We start from the raw sequence: 11667 nt of genomic DNA on the forward strand, positions 1-11667 counted from the left end.
ATCTATCTATCCGTGGACCTGTCAAGTCTTTGCGGATAGCAATCCGTGCCATTTCTACGCGCGCACAATATTTTTTTGGTACGGTCGTTGATGTGGGCAGGGAAAAGTCTCCTTTCCACGGACGCATGTTACGCTACTGAACGACGATCTCTAGGCAGACTTTGGGTCTTATCCAGATCAAGCACACTTGACGTTAAAACCACGGCAGAAAACAACGAGATCAGATCATTCCATGGCGGTGCGGCGCAGGGCCACATGAGCCTCGCGAGTGGAGGTGGTGTGGAGCACGCCTACCGTTGGTCTGGGTGTGGCCGGCCGCGTCAAATCAGGTTTAGTTTGCCGCGTCGACGTCGTACCCGGCCGCCAGGCGACGACTTGACCCGCTTGCGCTGGCCGGCCCCGGGGCCATGATCACGTTCAAGTAATCACGCCCTGATGTAGACTCGTGCGTCCCAAACCCACGTTCCGACGGACGTCCCCACGGCCACTCGCCCCACCAGCCGCCAAAAAGCGTCTCGTGGCGAACGCCCGCAGTTGTCCCGCACCGAACGGGCACCCGGGCATTGGCGTGTAATCCGCCTTGGTACATAGGGAAGCGACGCGACCCACTTGTTCTGCACCGGCACGGCACCCTTTGGGCACAGCGCACTGCACACTGCGGTTACCAACTTACCATCGCCCCCGCCGAGATAAAGACGCGCTGCGGCCGAACAGGGTAGACCGGCCGGCGGACGCGCACAAGGCAAAAAGTCGAACGCTCTCCGCCCCCGGTCTGATCTGGTTTCGTTTCCGGCCTCGTTCGTCGGCGGACAGTGCGGCGCACGCCTCCGATCCACCATGTACCCGAAGGCAGACGAGGGTGCTGCCCAGCCGCTGGCCACGGGCATCCCCATCAGCGGCGGCTACTACCAGGCGGGCGGCGCGACGGCGGCCTTCGCCGTGCAGGCGCAGGCCGCGCCCGTCGCCGCCTGGTCCACCGGCCTCTGCGACTGCTTCGACGACTGCAGCAACTGTGAGTGAGAAGAGGATCGATCGATGCACGCACGGAGCGGTTGATCATTCCTTGCTGGTATATAATCGGAATTAACGATGGATTGCATGCAGGCTGCGTGACGTGCCTGTGCCCTTGCATCACGTTCGGGCAGATCGCGGAGATCATCGACCGGGGTTCCACGTCGTGCGGCACCAGCGGGGCGCTGTACACGCTCATCATGCTGCTCACCGGCTGCCAGTGCGTCTACTCCTGCTTCTACCGCGCCAAGATGCGCGCGCAGTACGGCCTCCAGGAGAGCCCCTGCGCCGACTGCTGCGTCCACTGCTGCTGCCAGTGCTGCGCGCTCTGCCAGTAAAGATTAGCATGCAGCCCGCGTGCTTTCGGCCCGGTCCGAAGCACGGTTGCATGGCCCGGTCCGAAAACGGCCCGGCCCGTACGCGACCGTGCCTCGTGCCGGCCCGGTGCCCGCTGCAGGCCGTGCTTGGGCTGTCAACAAGGCACGCCGTGCGGCACGGCCCGGCCCGTTTTTCTAGGGTTGGCCCGGTAGGGCCCGGTAAGCCGGGGGGCTATATAAGCCAGCCGGCCGTCCCCCCGCGCGGCCGCGCCTCATTTCCCTCCCCCGGCCGCCGCAACCGTTCCCCACCGCGAAACCCTAGATCCCACCCCACCTCGCCTGCTCGTCCCGCCTTGCGCCGCCGCCCACCGCTCGCCGCTCGACGCCGGCAAGGACTCCAAGATCCACCGCTCGCCGCTCGTCCTGCACTCCGACAAGGTCTCCACCGCCGGATCTTGGAGATCTTGGAGCTCTCCCTTCTGAGCCGTCTCCACCGCCGGATCTTGCTCTCCTTTCTCGTCATCTTCCTAGTCTCCGGCCGTATCCTGAGCTCTCGTACTGTCTTCTTCCTTCTCCCTCCCTCTCTCTCTCTGACCGGCAAGGTCTTCACCACCGTGCAACTTGTTTGTCACCGTCTGTCGGGGAGTGGTGCCGCTGCCGCTCGTCTTCTTCTCCGTCTCTCCGGCGCCGGGCTCCGGCTCCATGCAGGTAAGCTGATCTCCACGCCTCCAGCCCTCCACCTCCACTCTAACCCTAGATCTAGCCCGTAGCCTTGAATCTTGATCTATTCTAACCTCTCTGCTCTCTCTCTCTCTCTCTCTCTCTCTCTCTGACTCTCTGTTTTCTTTTTTGCATTGCAGGTCACCGGCGTTAGCTGGTGCCGCTAGATCCATTGAGGAACGGTGCCGAGAGCTGAAGAAGAGGCTGTGCGGTAGCCATGGCCGGCTCTGGTGACGACGATGGTCCAACCATCAATGACGAGCTCAGGTCGTTGGGCCAGATCCCCGACGACGAAGACGACATGGGCGATGCTGCTCATCTCTTGTTCGGTAGGAGTGCTCCTCCGACCAACCGAGATGATGGTGCTGATGGTGGTGCGCCGGCGGCTAGTGCTGCTGCTGGTGCGTCGGCGGCGGCCCCTAGTGATGCAGCTTCACTCGCTTCGTCCACCACTGGTACTGGTAAGCGGCGCTCCCCTGTGTGGGCTGACTTCGAGGAAGTCAAAGAGGTAGTGGATGGTGAGCAGGTTGTTTCTGCTATTTGCAAGCTTTGTCGTCATCGTTTGTCTGGTAAATCTGCTAATGGCACTGGTCACTTAAAAAGACATCTAATATCCTGTAAAAAGAAAGTTGATAGGGCTAATGCTGTTCAAAGTAGGCTTGCTTTAAACCCTGATGGATCTTATAGAAACTGGGAGTATAAGCCTGATGTTGCTAGGCATGAGCTGATTCGTTTGATTGCTAGATTGGATCTGCCTTTGTCTATTGCTGATAATGATGCTTGGGATGATTACATTCAGCGTGCTCACAATCCTAGATATAAGAGGGTCACTAGATTTAGCACAGCTAGAGATCTGTCTAAGCTATACAATGAAAAAATGTTGCACCTTAAAGCTGCTGTTATGCCTGGTGTGTCTTCTGTTTGTTTGACATCTGATATCTGGTCTGGTAATGCTAAGGAAGATTATATTGCTGTTGTTGCTCACTACATTACTTCTGATTGGGAACTTAAGAAATCTGTTATTGGTTTTAAACTGATTGAAGTGAGTCATAATGGCATTAACATTGCTGAATGTATCTCTGGTGTGCTTAGAGATTGGGGCCTGCTTGACAAAGTTTTCTCTGTTAGTCTTGATAATGCATCTTCTAATACAACTGCTATGCTTGCTTTGACCCCTTTGCTTGATGGTTACCTGGGCTATGATGTTGATCCTTCTGATCATACTAAAAAGGTGTATCATGTTGTGCATCAGCGATGTGCTTGCCATATAATTAACTTGATTGTTAAATCTGGTTTGAAAAGGCTTAAACCTTGCATAGAGATTTTTAGAACTGCAATTAACTTCCTAAATTCATCTAATCAGCGCATTGCTCAATTCAAGGAATACTGCCAAGCTAAGGGGATGCGTCCTCGTAAGTTTTGTTTGGATATGGATGTTAGATGGAACTCAACCTATCTTATGCTTAAACATTTAATGCCATATAGAACTGTATTTTCTGTGTTCATTAATCTTCAGTTTGGCTATCCTCTGTTGGTTGAACAGCACTGGTACATTGCTGAAAAGGTGTTGCAGTTTCTTGAATTGTTCTATGATTCAACTGTTGCTCTGTCTGGTGTTTATTACCCTACTAGTCCTTTGGTACTGCATCACATACTTGAGATTGCTAGCCACCTGCATGACTATGAACATGATTCTAATCTATGTAATGTTGTTGCTCCAATGAAGGCTAAATTTCTTAAATACTGGAAACATGTGCCACTGTTATATGCATTTGCTTTTGTTCTGGACCCAAGGGCTAAGATGAGAGGTTTGCAGAATGTGCTTGACTTGCTTGCTCAGAGTAACAATATGAGTTACATTGATTATCTTGCTGAGGTCAAATTTGAGTTGCATAAACTGTATGACAAGTATGAATCTAAGTTTGGTGCAGCTAGGCCAGCTAGGACCACCCATCCATCTGGATTGACAGGTAAGAGGAAGCAGGCATGGGGCAAAATATTTGGAGGATCAGTTTCTTCTGGTCCTTCAAGTACTGCTGGATCATCTGCTGTGCCTCCTGGTCTCTCTGAGCTCACTGTTTACCTTGACAGTGACAATGTTGTGGCCTATGATGATGATTTTGATGTCCTGAATTGGTGGCATGAGCATAAACTAACCTTCCCAGTTCTCTGTACAATGGCTAAAGATATTATGTCTGTCCCTGTTTCAATAACTTCTTCGGAGTCTTGCTTTAGTCTTACTGGCAGGATCATTGAGGAGCGCCGACGTCGATTGGGACCAGACACTGTGGAGATGTTGATCTGCGTGAAGGACTGGGAGCTTGGTGAAGAGAAGGGACAGCATACAGTGGAGGATGAGGAGTATGAAGACTACTTCAAGAATCAGTTTCTAGATCATGACTCTGGTGCTAGTGGAATAACCACTTAGGCAGTTAGTGAGAGTGAGGCATTGAGTCTGAGTGAGAGAAGACATTTGAGACACTTGGTTTGTAATAACTTTGAACAATTGAACCATTCAATAATGAGCTGGCCGTACTCTTTTCCTTTGTAGGGTTTTATCTCACGAGGTGTGAGTTTTACCTACAAAGGTTTTTAATGAGGCGGCATTGCACGAACAGCTCAAGTTTAAACATATTTGGCTTCCATTTGCTCTATTGTGAACTGATGAAATGTGATTATGTGAACTTGTGACTTGTGAGCTATAGCTATGATATCAAGTATGAAATGTGAATTCTGAAATGTTTTTGTGATTTGTGAACTTGTCAATTGTGAAAATGAATTTGATACATGTCCTGAACTGTAGATCTGTTGAAATGAATTTGAAAAAGGTGTTTTTTAAACAGCGGGCCACGGGCTGGCCTGATGTCTTAATGGGCCCCGTGCTGAACGGGCTGGCACGGCCTGTAAATCGGCCCACGGACCGTGCCTGGGCCTGCAAGCAAACACGGTGTCCCATTGGGGCACGGCCCGGCGGCACGCCGTGCCAATCAGGCCCGTGCCCTTACGGGCCGTGCCTAGCCCGGGCCCGGGCCGGGCCGTGCCGGGCCGGCCCGTTGCTCAACTTTATCTGCCAGGAGTACCGCGAGCTCAAGAAGCGAGGATTCGACATGAACATAGGTACGAGCATCATCAAGCATCCGTTCGTTCAGTTCTTGCAGTTCATTCCCTAGCTATTAATTTGTGGTCGTCCAGCACAGCACGTCACTGCACTGCTAACAGATGCTGCGCGCCGCCGTTGTTTCTGCGCGTGCAGGGTGGCATGCGAACATGGAGAGGCAGGGGCGCACCGCCGCCACCATGCCGCCGCAGATGCACCGTGGGATGACCCGCTGATGCTGCCGCCCGCCTCGCCTCAATTTGCTGCGGAAACCAGATTGCGTATGTATCGGTCCGCGCCCAGCCTCTGCGCTGCGTCCCTAGTTGCGATGTCACTGCAGTGCACGCCCATGTAACTACCGGTATCTACTCTGAGTTTGTATCAAAAAGACTATCATGTCATGTGAACGAAAACTCTCTGCAGTTTGCTAGCTACCTCTTGAGTCTCTGGTTTCAAGGGAGCTTATACAAGCTGCTTTCACTTGATAGAGTTGCTTGCACCTCTACCAACAACGCTAGAACTTAACTGTAGTGAAAACGTGTATCCATGATCTCTATGTAGTGTCGGGTTGTATACTGAGTTTTTTTTTTTGGGAAATGGTTGATAAAGTACGTGGATTGACGCTAGATTTTGTTGCTTAGAGCATCTCCAAGAGTTTCCTAAACATCTTCCTAATCCTTGTTTTTTTGAAAAATTGGAAAAAAAAAACCCTCTCCAACAACTCCTAATATTTACTCATAATCTTTTAGGACAAAATTCCTCCTCCTTCCGCGTAACTTTACACGGACGAAGCCACGCGTGAAGATGCCATGCACCTCCAGCGCGTGCCCCCACCCCGGTACCCAACCCCACTCCCGTCGCTGTCAAGGCCTCCGGGGGGCGCCCGCCGCCGCAGCGCTCCGCCCAGCCCCAGCGTGCGTCGAGCGTGCGTCGTCGCTGCCCGCCGCCTCTTCAGCACTGGCGGCGCGCCGTTCCGCCACGACGACTTCGACAGCAGCGAGGAGTACAACGGCGACGAGGAGGAGGAGTACAGCGGCGATGAGGATGTCGTCTACGATCGCCTCCGTTCGCGCGGCTTCTCCGTCTCCATGTTCTCCTCAGCAGGCCGTTCCGTGCCTCCGTTTCCGCTCGTTTGATTTCAACCTCGTGAAGAAGGGGCCTCGTGAACAACGCGGCGGGAGATGCAAGCAACGCGGCGGATGCAACAGAGATGTGAGCAGCAGCAGCCTCGTGAAGAAGAGGCCTCGTGATCTGTACGGTGGGAGATGCAAGCAACGCGGCGGATGCAACAGAGATGTGAGCAGCAGCAGCCTCCTCACCTGCATGCATGGAGAGGTGGTGTGCCTCCAGCGCCTCCCACTTGCTGAACTGCTCGCCGCACCTGTGGCAGCTGAGCCCACCGGAGGAGCCCTTACCGGCGCCGTGTTTGGCGCCGGTTTCGTCGCAGGACGCGCGGTGTCCGTTCCCGTTCGCCACGGAGCCGTTCCTCTCGACCAGCACGTTCGGGGACCTCGGCGGCGTGCAGCGCGCGCCGCCGCCGCCCCGCACGGAGCCGCTGTACGACAGGCCGTGTCCTCCGGCTCCAGCCCACGCGGGGCCCAGCGTGCCGACGAACGACGACACGACGCCGCGGCCACCGTCGGCCTCGTGAACAATGTGTAGCAGCTCGCTAGCTATATATGCTTTGCTATGCTAGGTAGCCAATGAAGTGCTCGGGCCGGCAAGCAAAAGCTACTAGCAAGTTCATCATATTGTACCGTACCAGCGGCAGTGTCGTCAGTGTGTGATCTCCAAAAGACATGGCTAGCTGCTGCTGTACATGATGGTTGGTTTTGTATGGTGAGTGGGAAAAAAAGAAGACCGCAAAAAAAGTCAAATGGGATCATCATTTGATTTTTTAAAGTCAAATATTAGAAATTATTGGACATAGACTTCTTTTTTTTCTCCTAAAATTTTTTTAGGAGTTGACAAACATAGACTTTTTAGAAGTAATATTTAGAGAACTCTTGGAGATGCTCTAAGGACCTTGTTGGCGCCTATCCTTAGCGAGTAGTATTCTTTTTTTTTGTTCATGATGGGCGTGGTTATGTTCATGGTGTTGTGCGCTTCTTATGCGTATAATTTTCTAACTTGTTCTTACAAGCCGAATTATAGTGGATCTTAAAAAACCCTAGTCAAACGTTCTTGCCACCCACTCTCCGATTAGGCAAAAAGAAGCTGTTATTTTAATTTGGCCTGCCACATAAAAACATGGCCCATAAAACGCTCCACAAAAAGCTCATTGTGGTTAGAAATAGCAACATTGTTCTAGGGAGAGCCGGAAGAAGGTAAAAATAATTAGGATAAAATCCATAACCGCACCCATGAGTAATAATAATGAAAAAAATGTTTCATGACCATAACGGTTGGTTACCTAAATGTGATCATGATTGATTTGGCATGTACCATGCAAGGCTGCTTGTGCAGACAAGAGAGAGAAATTATTATATCACTAGAAAAGATCGTGGCGTTGCCGCGTATGGCCAGTGGACGTGCCCATTGTATTATAGATGGTCCTTGTTTTGTGTACAAATAAAATCATGTGAAAACAACAATTTTCTTACTTGATCAATGATCTAATATAAATATGGGACTATCATATACTCTGGGCTTACTGAATGCAGGGGCCTGATAAAACTATCCATATTAATAACTTCAGTAAAGGAAGGTGGAATAGGGTGTTTTTAGGATATTGGGGAGAATATATGCCAGTTTAAATGAAACTTATGAGTAAATCATGATTATTTGGTTCAACATTTTTCAATCTGGGGCATATAACATAGAGAATATGAGGTTCTGATACTGGAACATGAGATGGTGCAATTAACATCATTAGAAGGTTAGGATACCTGGCGACTAATCAATTTCAAATCTCTTAATAGGAATCTTGCTTATGCCATTAAGATGTATAATGACTACTGAAAAGTTCAAAGTACTAAGGACACATTTTGGAGAATTGAGTATTATCACAACAGAATACATAATATATTGGACACATATTATATCAAATACTTGGTGTGCATAAACTTCTGATTCTAAACACGAAAAGAGCTGAGCAACCTAATCAAGCATGAGGTGAATCGGTTTCTTTCTAAAATTGTGCATCTACATCTAGTGGAACGTATTCTGTTCTAACTCCAACACCATCCCAGCACTCTATGGCTGTCGTGGGCACCGTGGCCGAATCACCGTTCTTGTTGTCTAACAACGCCAGCCTTCACTGCTTACGCAGTCGAGCACAAACTCTGGTGCACCTGTGACACCGACTGCAATATGAACTGGGCACGCTTGCCATTGAAGATGGTGTTAGAGGAACCCTGCCATAGCAACGGCTCCTGGCACCTTGATGCCGCCATGGCCGGTGGGGTCGGCGACGTGGTGGCCGCGCTTGCCACGTTGGTGTTTGGGCAGGAGCTGTTCCTGCTTCAGTTGCACTCCGTGGACCATGCTGGTCTTGAGGGTCACTGCCAATGGCTGCTGCAGCTGGTGGTGGCGGCATCCCTCATCACGATCACTGCCAGCGCCGTCCTGCCAAGGAGCTTCGCCATGGCGGTGGTGCAGTCATCGTCGGTGCTGCTCTAGGGCGTGTGGTTCATGGTTATGGGCACCGTGGCTTGGTCGACAGTCTGCCTGTGCGGCATGGTGTGTGCGCGTGTGCGGTTGTGGTGCAGGAGTGCCAGCGTCCGTCTCAGCACTGCCTGAGACAGCTCGGCTAGGCAGCCGACGGCAACCTTGATCCATGGCAGCTGTAACAAATGAACAAAAAAATAGTCGTGTTCTGTTCACGGAAGCATGTGGTCTGATTAAAAATCGCTGATATGCTATCAAGAAAGTATTTAGTGACATGAAAAAACTTCACACAAAGAAAGCGTGAAAAACACAGATATAGTATCAAGTATGTATAAGATTATCTGGATGAGGAGCTTCCTACAACTGTTAGGCCCGGATTATAAAACTCAATCTGTACTCGAATATAGGATAGTAAATGATTCTAAGTTCAAGAATTCTAAGTTCGGAATGTTGTAGTACGAAAGTAGATAGTCCAGAAAGTAGAGATAGATAGTTTCTACCTTACTTGCTTATCTGTCCTAATACAATGTATATGACTTGACTGACATTTAAAACACCAAAATTAACTTAGTAAATTTAAATCATTGATCATCACACTCACATTAAGTCATCACAGCAAGAACTTAGTTAATTTAAATCACAAGTCACAAGCAATAGATTACAAATCAGAATATTTCTCATTAGACAGTAGAAGCATAGCATGCAAGAAACTCACGGTTATAACTTAGAGTACTGGGTAAGCTATAAGGCAAGAATTTATCATGCCCGTACACCTATCTCGCAATGTAGCACTACAAGGTATGTAATATCTAACTTGTACAATAAAAAAATTAAACATTAAGTTCTCAGCAATATACAATACAGAATCATGCTTGACAGAGTCAGAGATCTGACATACAGCAGCAGCAAACCAAATTGCAGGAAGCAGCCATCAAGCAGTACTGCAGTGGGCACTTTATCATTGCATCCTATTGTATATTCAAGTTAGGTGTAGATCAAATTGTAGAAAGGAGTAGCAGGCGTAATCCTGAAACCACAATATACCAAAATTGCACCTATTTAACTAAGTTTTTATCCGAATCAGTACAGACAACCTTAAAACTTTAGGAAAAAATAAATATTAGAGAAACATATGAGTTGGGATAGGAACACACAGATCACTGATACTCTATATACTATTAGACATATATTTTTTCCACAACTAATTCAACCAATTAGCATACTAGATTTATTCAACCATGAGTTGGGATAGCATTTATTAAACCTTAATGCCTACTTCTAATGCAGTTCAGAGGCAAGGATAATTCTTGTTTAGCTCAGTTCAAGCATATGTAATGGCTGGACAAATTTGAGGTTCAGAATCAATTGAGACATGGTTACTGGCATGAAAATTACAGACGTGCAGCGGTATTAAAAAGATCACTTCTGAATTTGAGCTTTCTAGATTGTAACTAAAACAGTCCACCAAACAAACATCAGAATGTGCATATGCAGCAAGCTAGGTCATCCTCATTCACTAAACTATAGTATCTAGGCAAACATCACTATTATATCCAGGCACACATACACGTCTAACTCAGGAATAACAGTTCATCTCTTGCCCTTAGATGCCAATCGATAGATCATCTCCATGCACACAGAAGCATCTCACGATGGCTCAAATCTAACACAAAAATTAATGGCTAGAGAAGAAGGGAGAGCTCACCTCATCTAGGAGCGGGCGAAGGGGTGAGGTCAGAGGACGAGGAAGGCCTCCCGTCGACTGTAAATCGACATCGCCTCAGGCCCCTTCGGTCTGAGAACCAGCCCACTGAGGGACACCCAAGTGCGGGTGCAGCTGACCAAGGGACAAGCCGTCGATGCCGCGTTCACTACAGCCTGAAAGGTGGATGGAGCCCCCCCCCCCCCGCCCGCGCTGAGGTGGCCACAGCCGCCGTGTCTGCGCCCGCCGCCCGCTACAGGGTGGCCGGAGCCACCACGCTCGCATAGCCGACCGCGCCGGGGTCACAGGGGCAGCTGGGGCCCTGCCCGAGCTAGGATGGCTAGGGCCAATGGGGCCCCCACCCACGTTGGGATGGCTAGGAACGCGGCGCCCGCTCTAGAAGGAGGAGGGAGGTGCGGGGGCGGCGGAGGGCAGCAGGAACCGAAGGCGCCCGGGAGCGGGTTCGCGAGGATTCGTGACCGCCCGGGTTGACGGCTTAACAGGTGTGAGACCCGCTGCAACCTAGATCGGACGGTCCATATAGCATCTTGGCTGGATCTAACGACTAGAGGGTTTGCGGGCGACGTGGCCCGATCCGTAGGCCCGCTTTTGGAGGCAGGATTCCTATATAGAGATTCTACGATGGTAAAGCTGATATGATCAGGGGTGAATCCAGTGTGGGCTCCATGGATGAATAGAGAGGGAAGTGAAAAGAGTAAAGAGAGAAGAAGAGGGAGGGGAGGAAGAAGAGAAAGAAGAATGGAGATAAGCATCTCTTAGACTTAAACTTTATATCCGCTTCTGAATCTGATGATGTTTAAATAATTCACCAAGGTTAAGCCCAGTTAAACCCCGTATATTAGCACTACACGTTTAAACTTTTTTTTAAAAATATTCCTACACTCCGGTATCACGTGTAGGGTCGAGATGGCGGACTAAAGGGGGATGAATAGTTCTTTCTAAAATTAATCACGCTGGCTAACTGAAATAAATGCGGAATTAAAACTATTGGTCTAGCTAAGACTACACCCCTTTATCTAAGTTCTCAAGCACCTTATAAAAGATCATAGTTAAGCAAAAAGGTGCCGGGCTAGTTAGAGCTCACCTAATAATTCTAGCTTGCAAGGTCATACAAACCTATGCAACTAGTTCTTCAAGCAATTGGGGGAGCTCCTACACATCTAGTGATGCAAAGCGCACAAAGCTCCTAA

The 11667-nt window shown here is 49.7% G+C and overlaps 2 protein-coding genes and 1 long non-coding RNA gene across 3 annotated transcripts; 2 read left to right on the forward strand and 1 right to left on the reverse strand.

The window, feature by feature from the left end:
- The first annotated feature begins 612 nt into the window (after positions 1–612).
- LOC136466390 (cell number regulator 2) lies at positions 613–5462 on the forward strand. The gene is made up of 5 exons (XM_066464774.1): positions 613–1012; positions 1105–1345; position 1528; positions 5123–5165; positions 5302–5462. Exons 1-5 carry the CDS (start codon positions 838–840, stop codon positions 5379–5381), a joined length of 540 nt encoding a protein of 179 aa, XP_066320871.1. The 5' UTR covers positions 613–837; the 3' UTR covers positions 5382–5462.
- On the forward strand, positions 1901–4691 carry LOC136466389 (zinc finger BED domain-containing protein RICESLEEPER 2-like). Its single transcript, XM_066464773.1, has 2 exons — positions 1901–2036; positions 2189–4691. Exon 2 carries the CDS (start codon positions 2266–2268, stop codon positions 4474–4476), a length of 2211 nt encoding a protein of 736 aa, XP_066320870.1. The 5' UTR covers positions 1901–2036; positions 2189–2265; the 3' UTR covers positions 4477–4691.
- A 2768-nt stretch (positions 5463–8230) lies between the features above and the next one.
- LOC136462358 (uncharacterized) lies at positions 8231–10614 on the reverse strand. The gene is made up of 3 exons (XR_010760700.1): positions 10460–10614; positions 9653–9781; positions 8231–8930 (listed from the first exon to the last, which is right to left on the reverse strand). It is a non-coding gene; the product is annotated as an uncharacterized lncRNA (long non-coding RNA).
- Between the last annotated feature and the right edge of the window lie 1053 nt (positions 10615–11667).

This window comes from Miscanthus floridulus, chromosome 7 (assembly GCF_019320115.1).
Source record: "Miscanthus floridulus cultivar M001 chromosome 7, ASM1932011v1, whole genome shotgun sequence".
NCBI lineage: Eukaryota > Viridiplantae > Streptophyta > Magnoliopsida > Poales > Poaceae > Miscanthus > Miscanthus floridulus.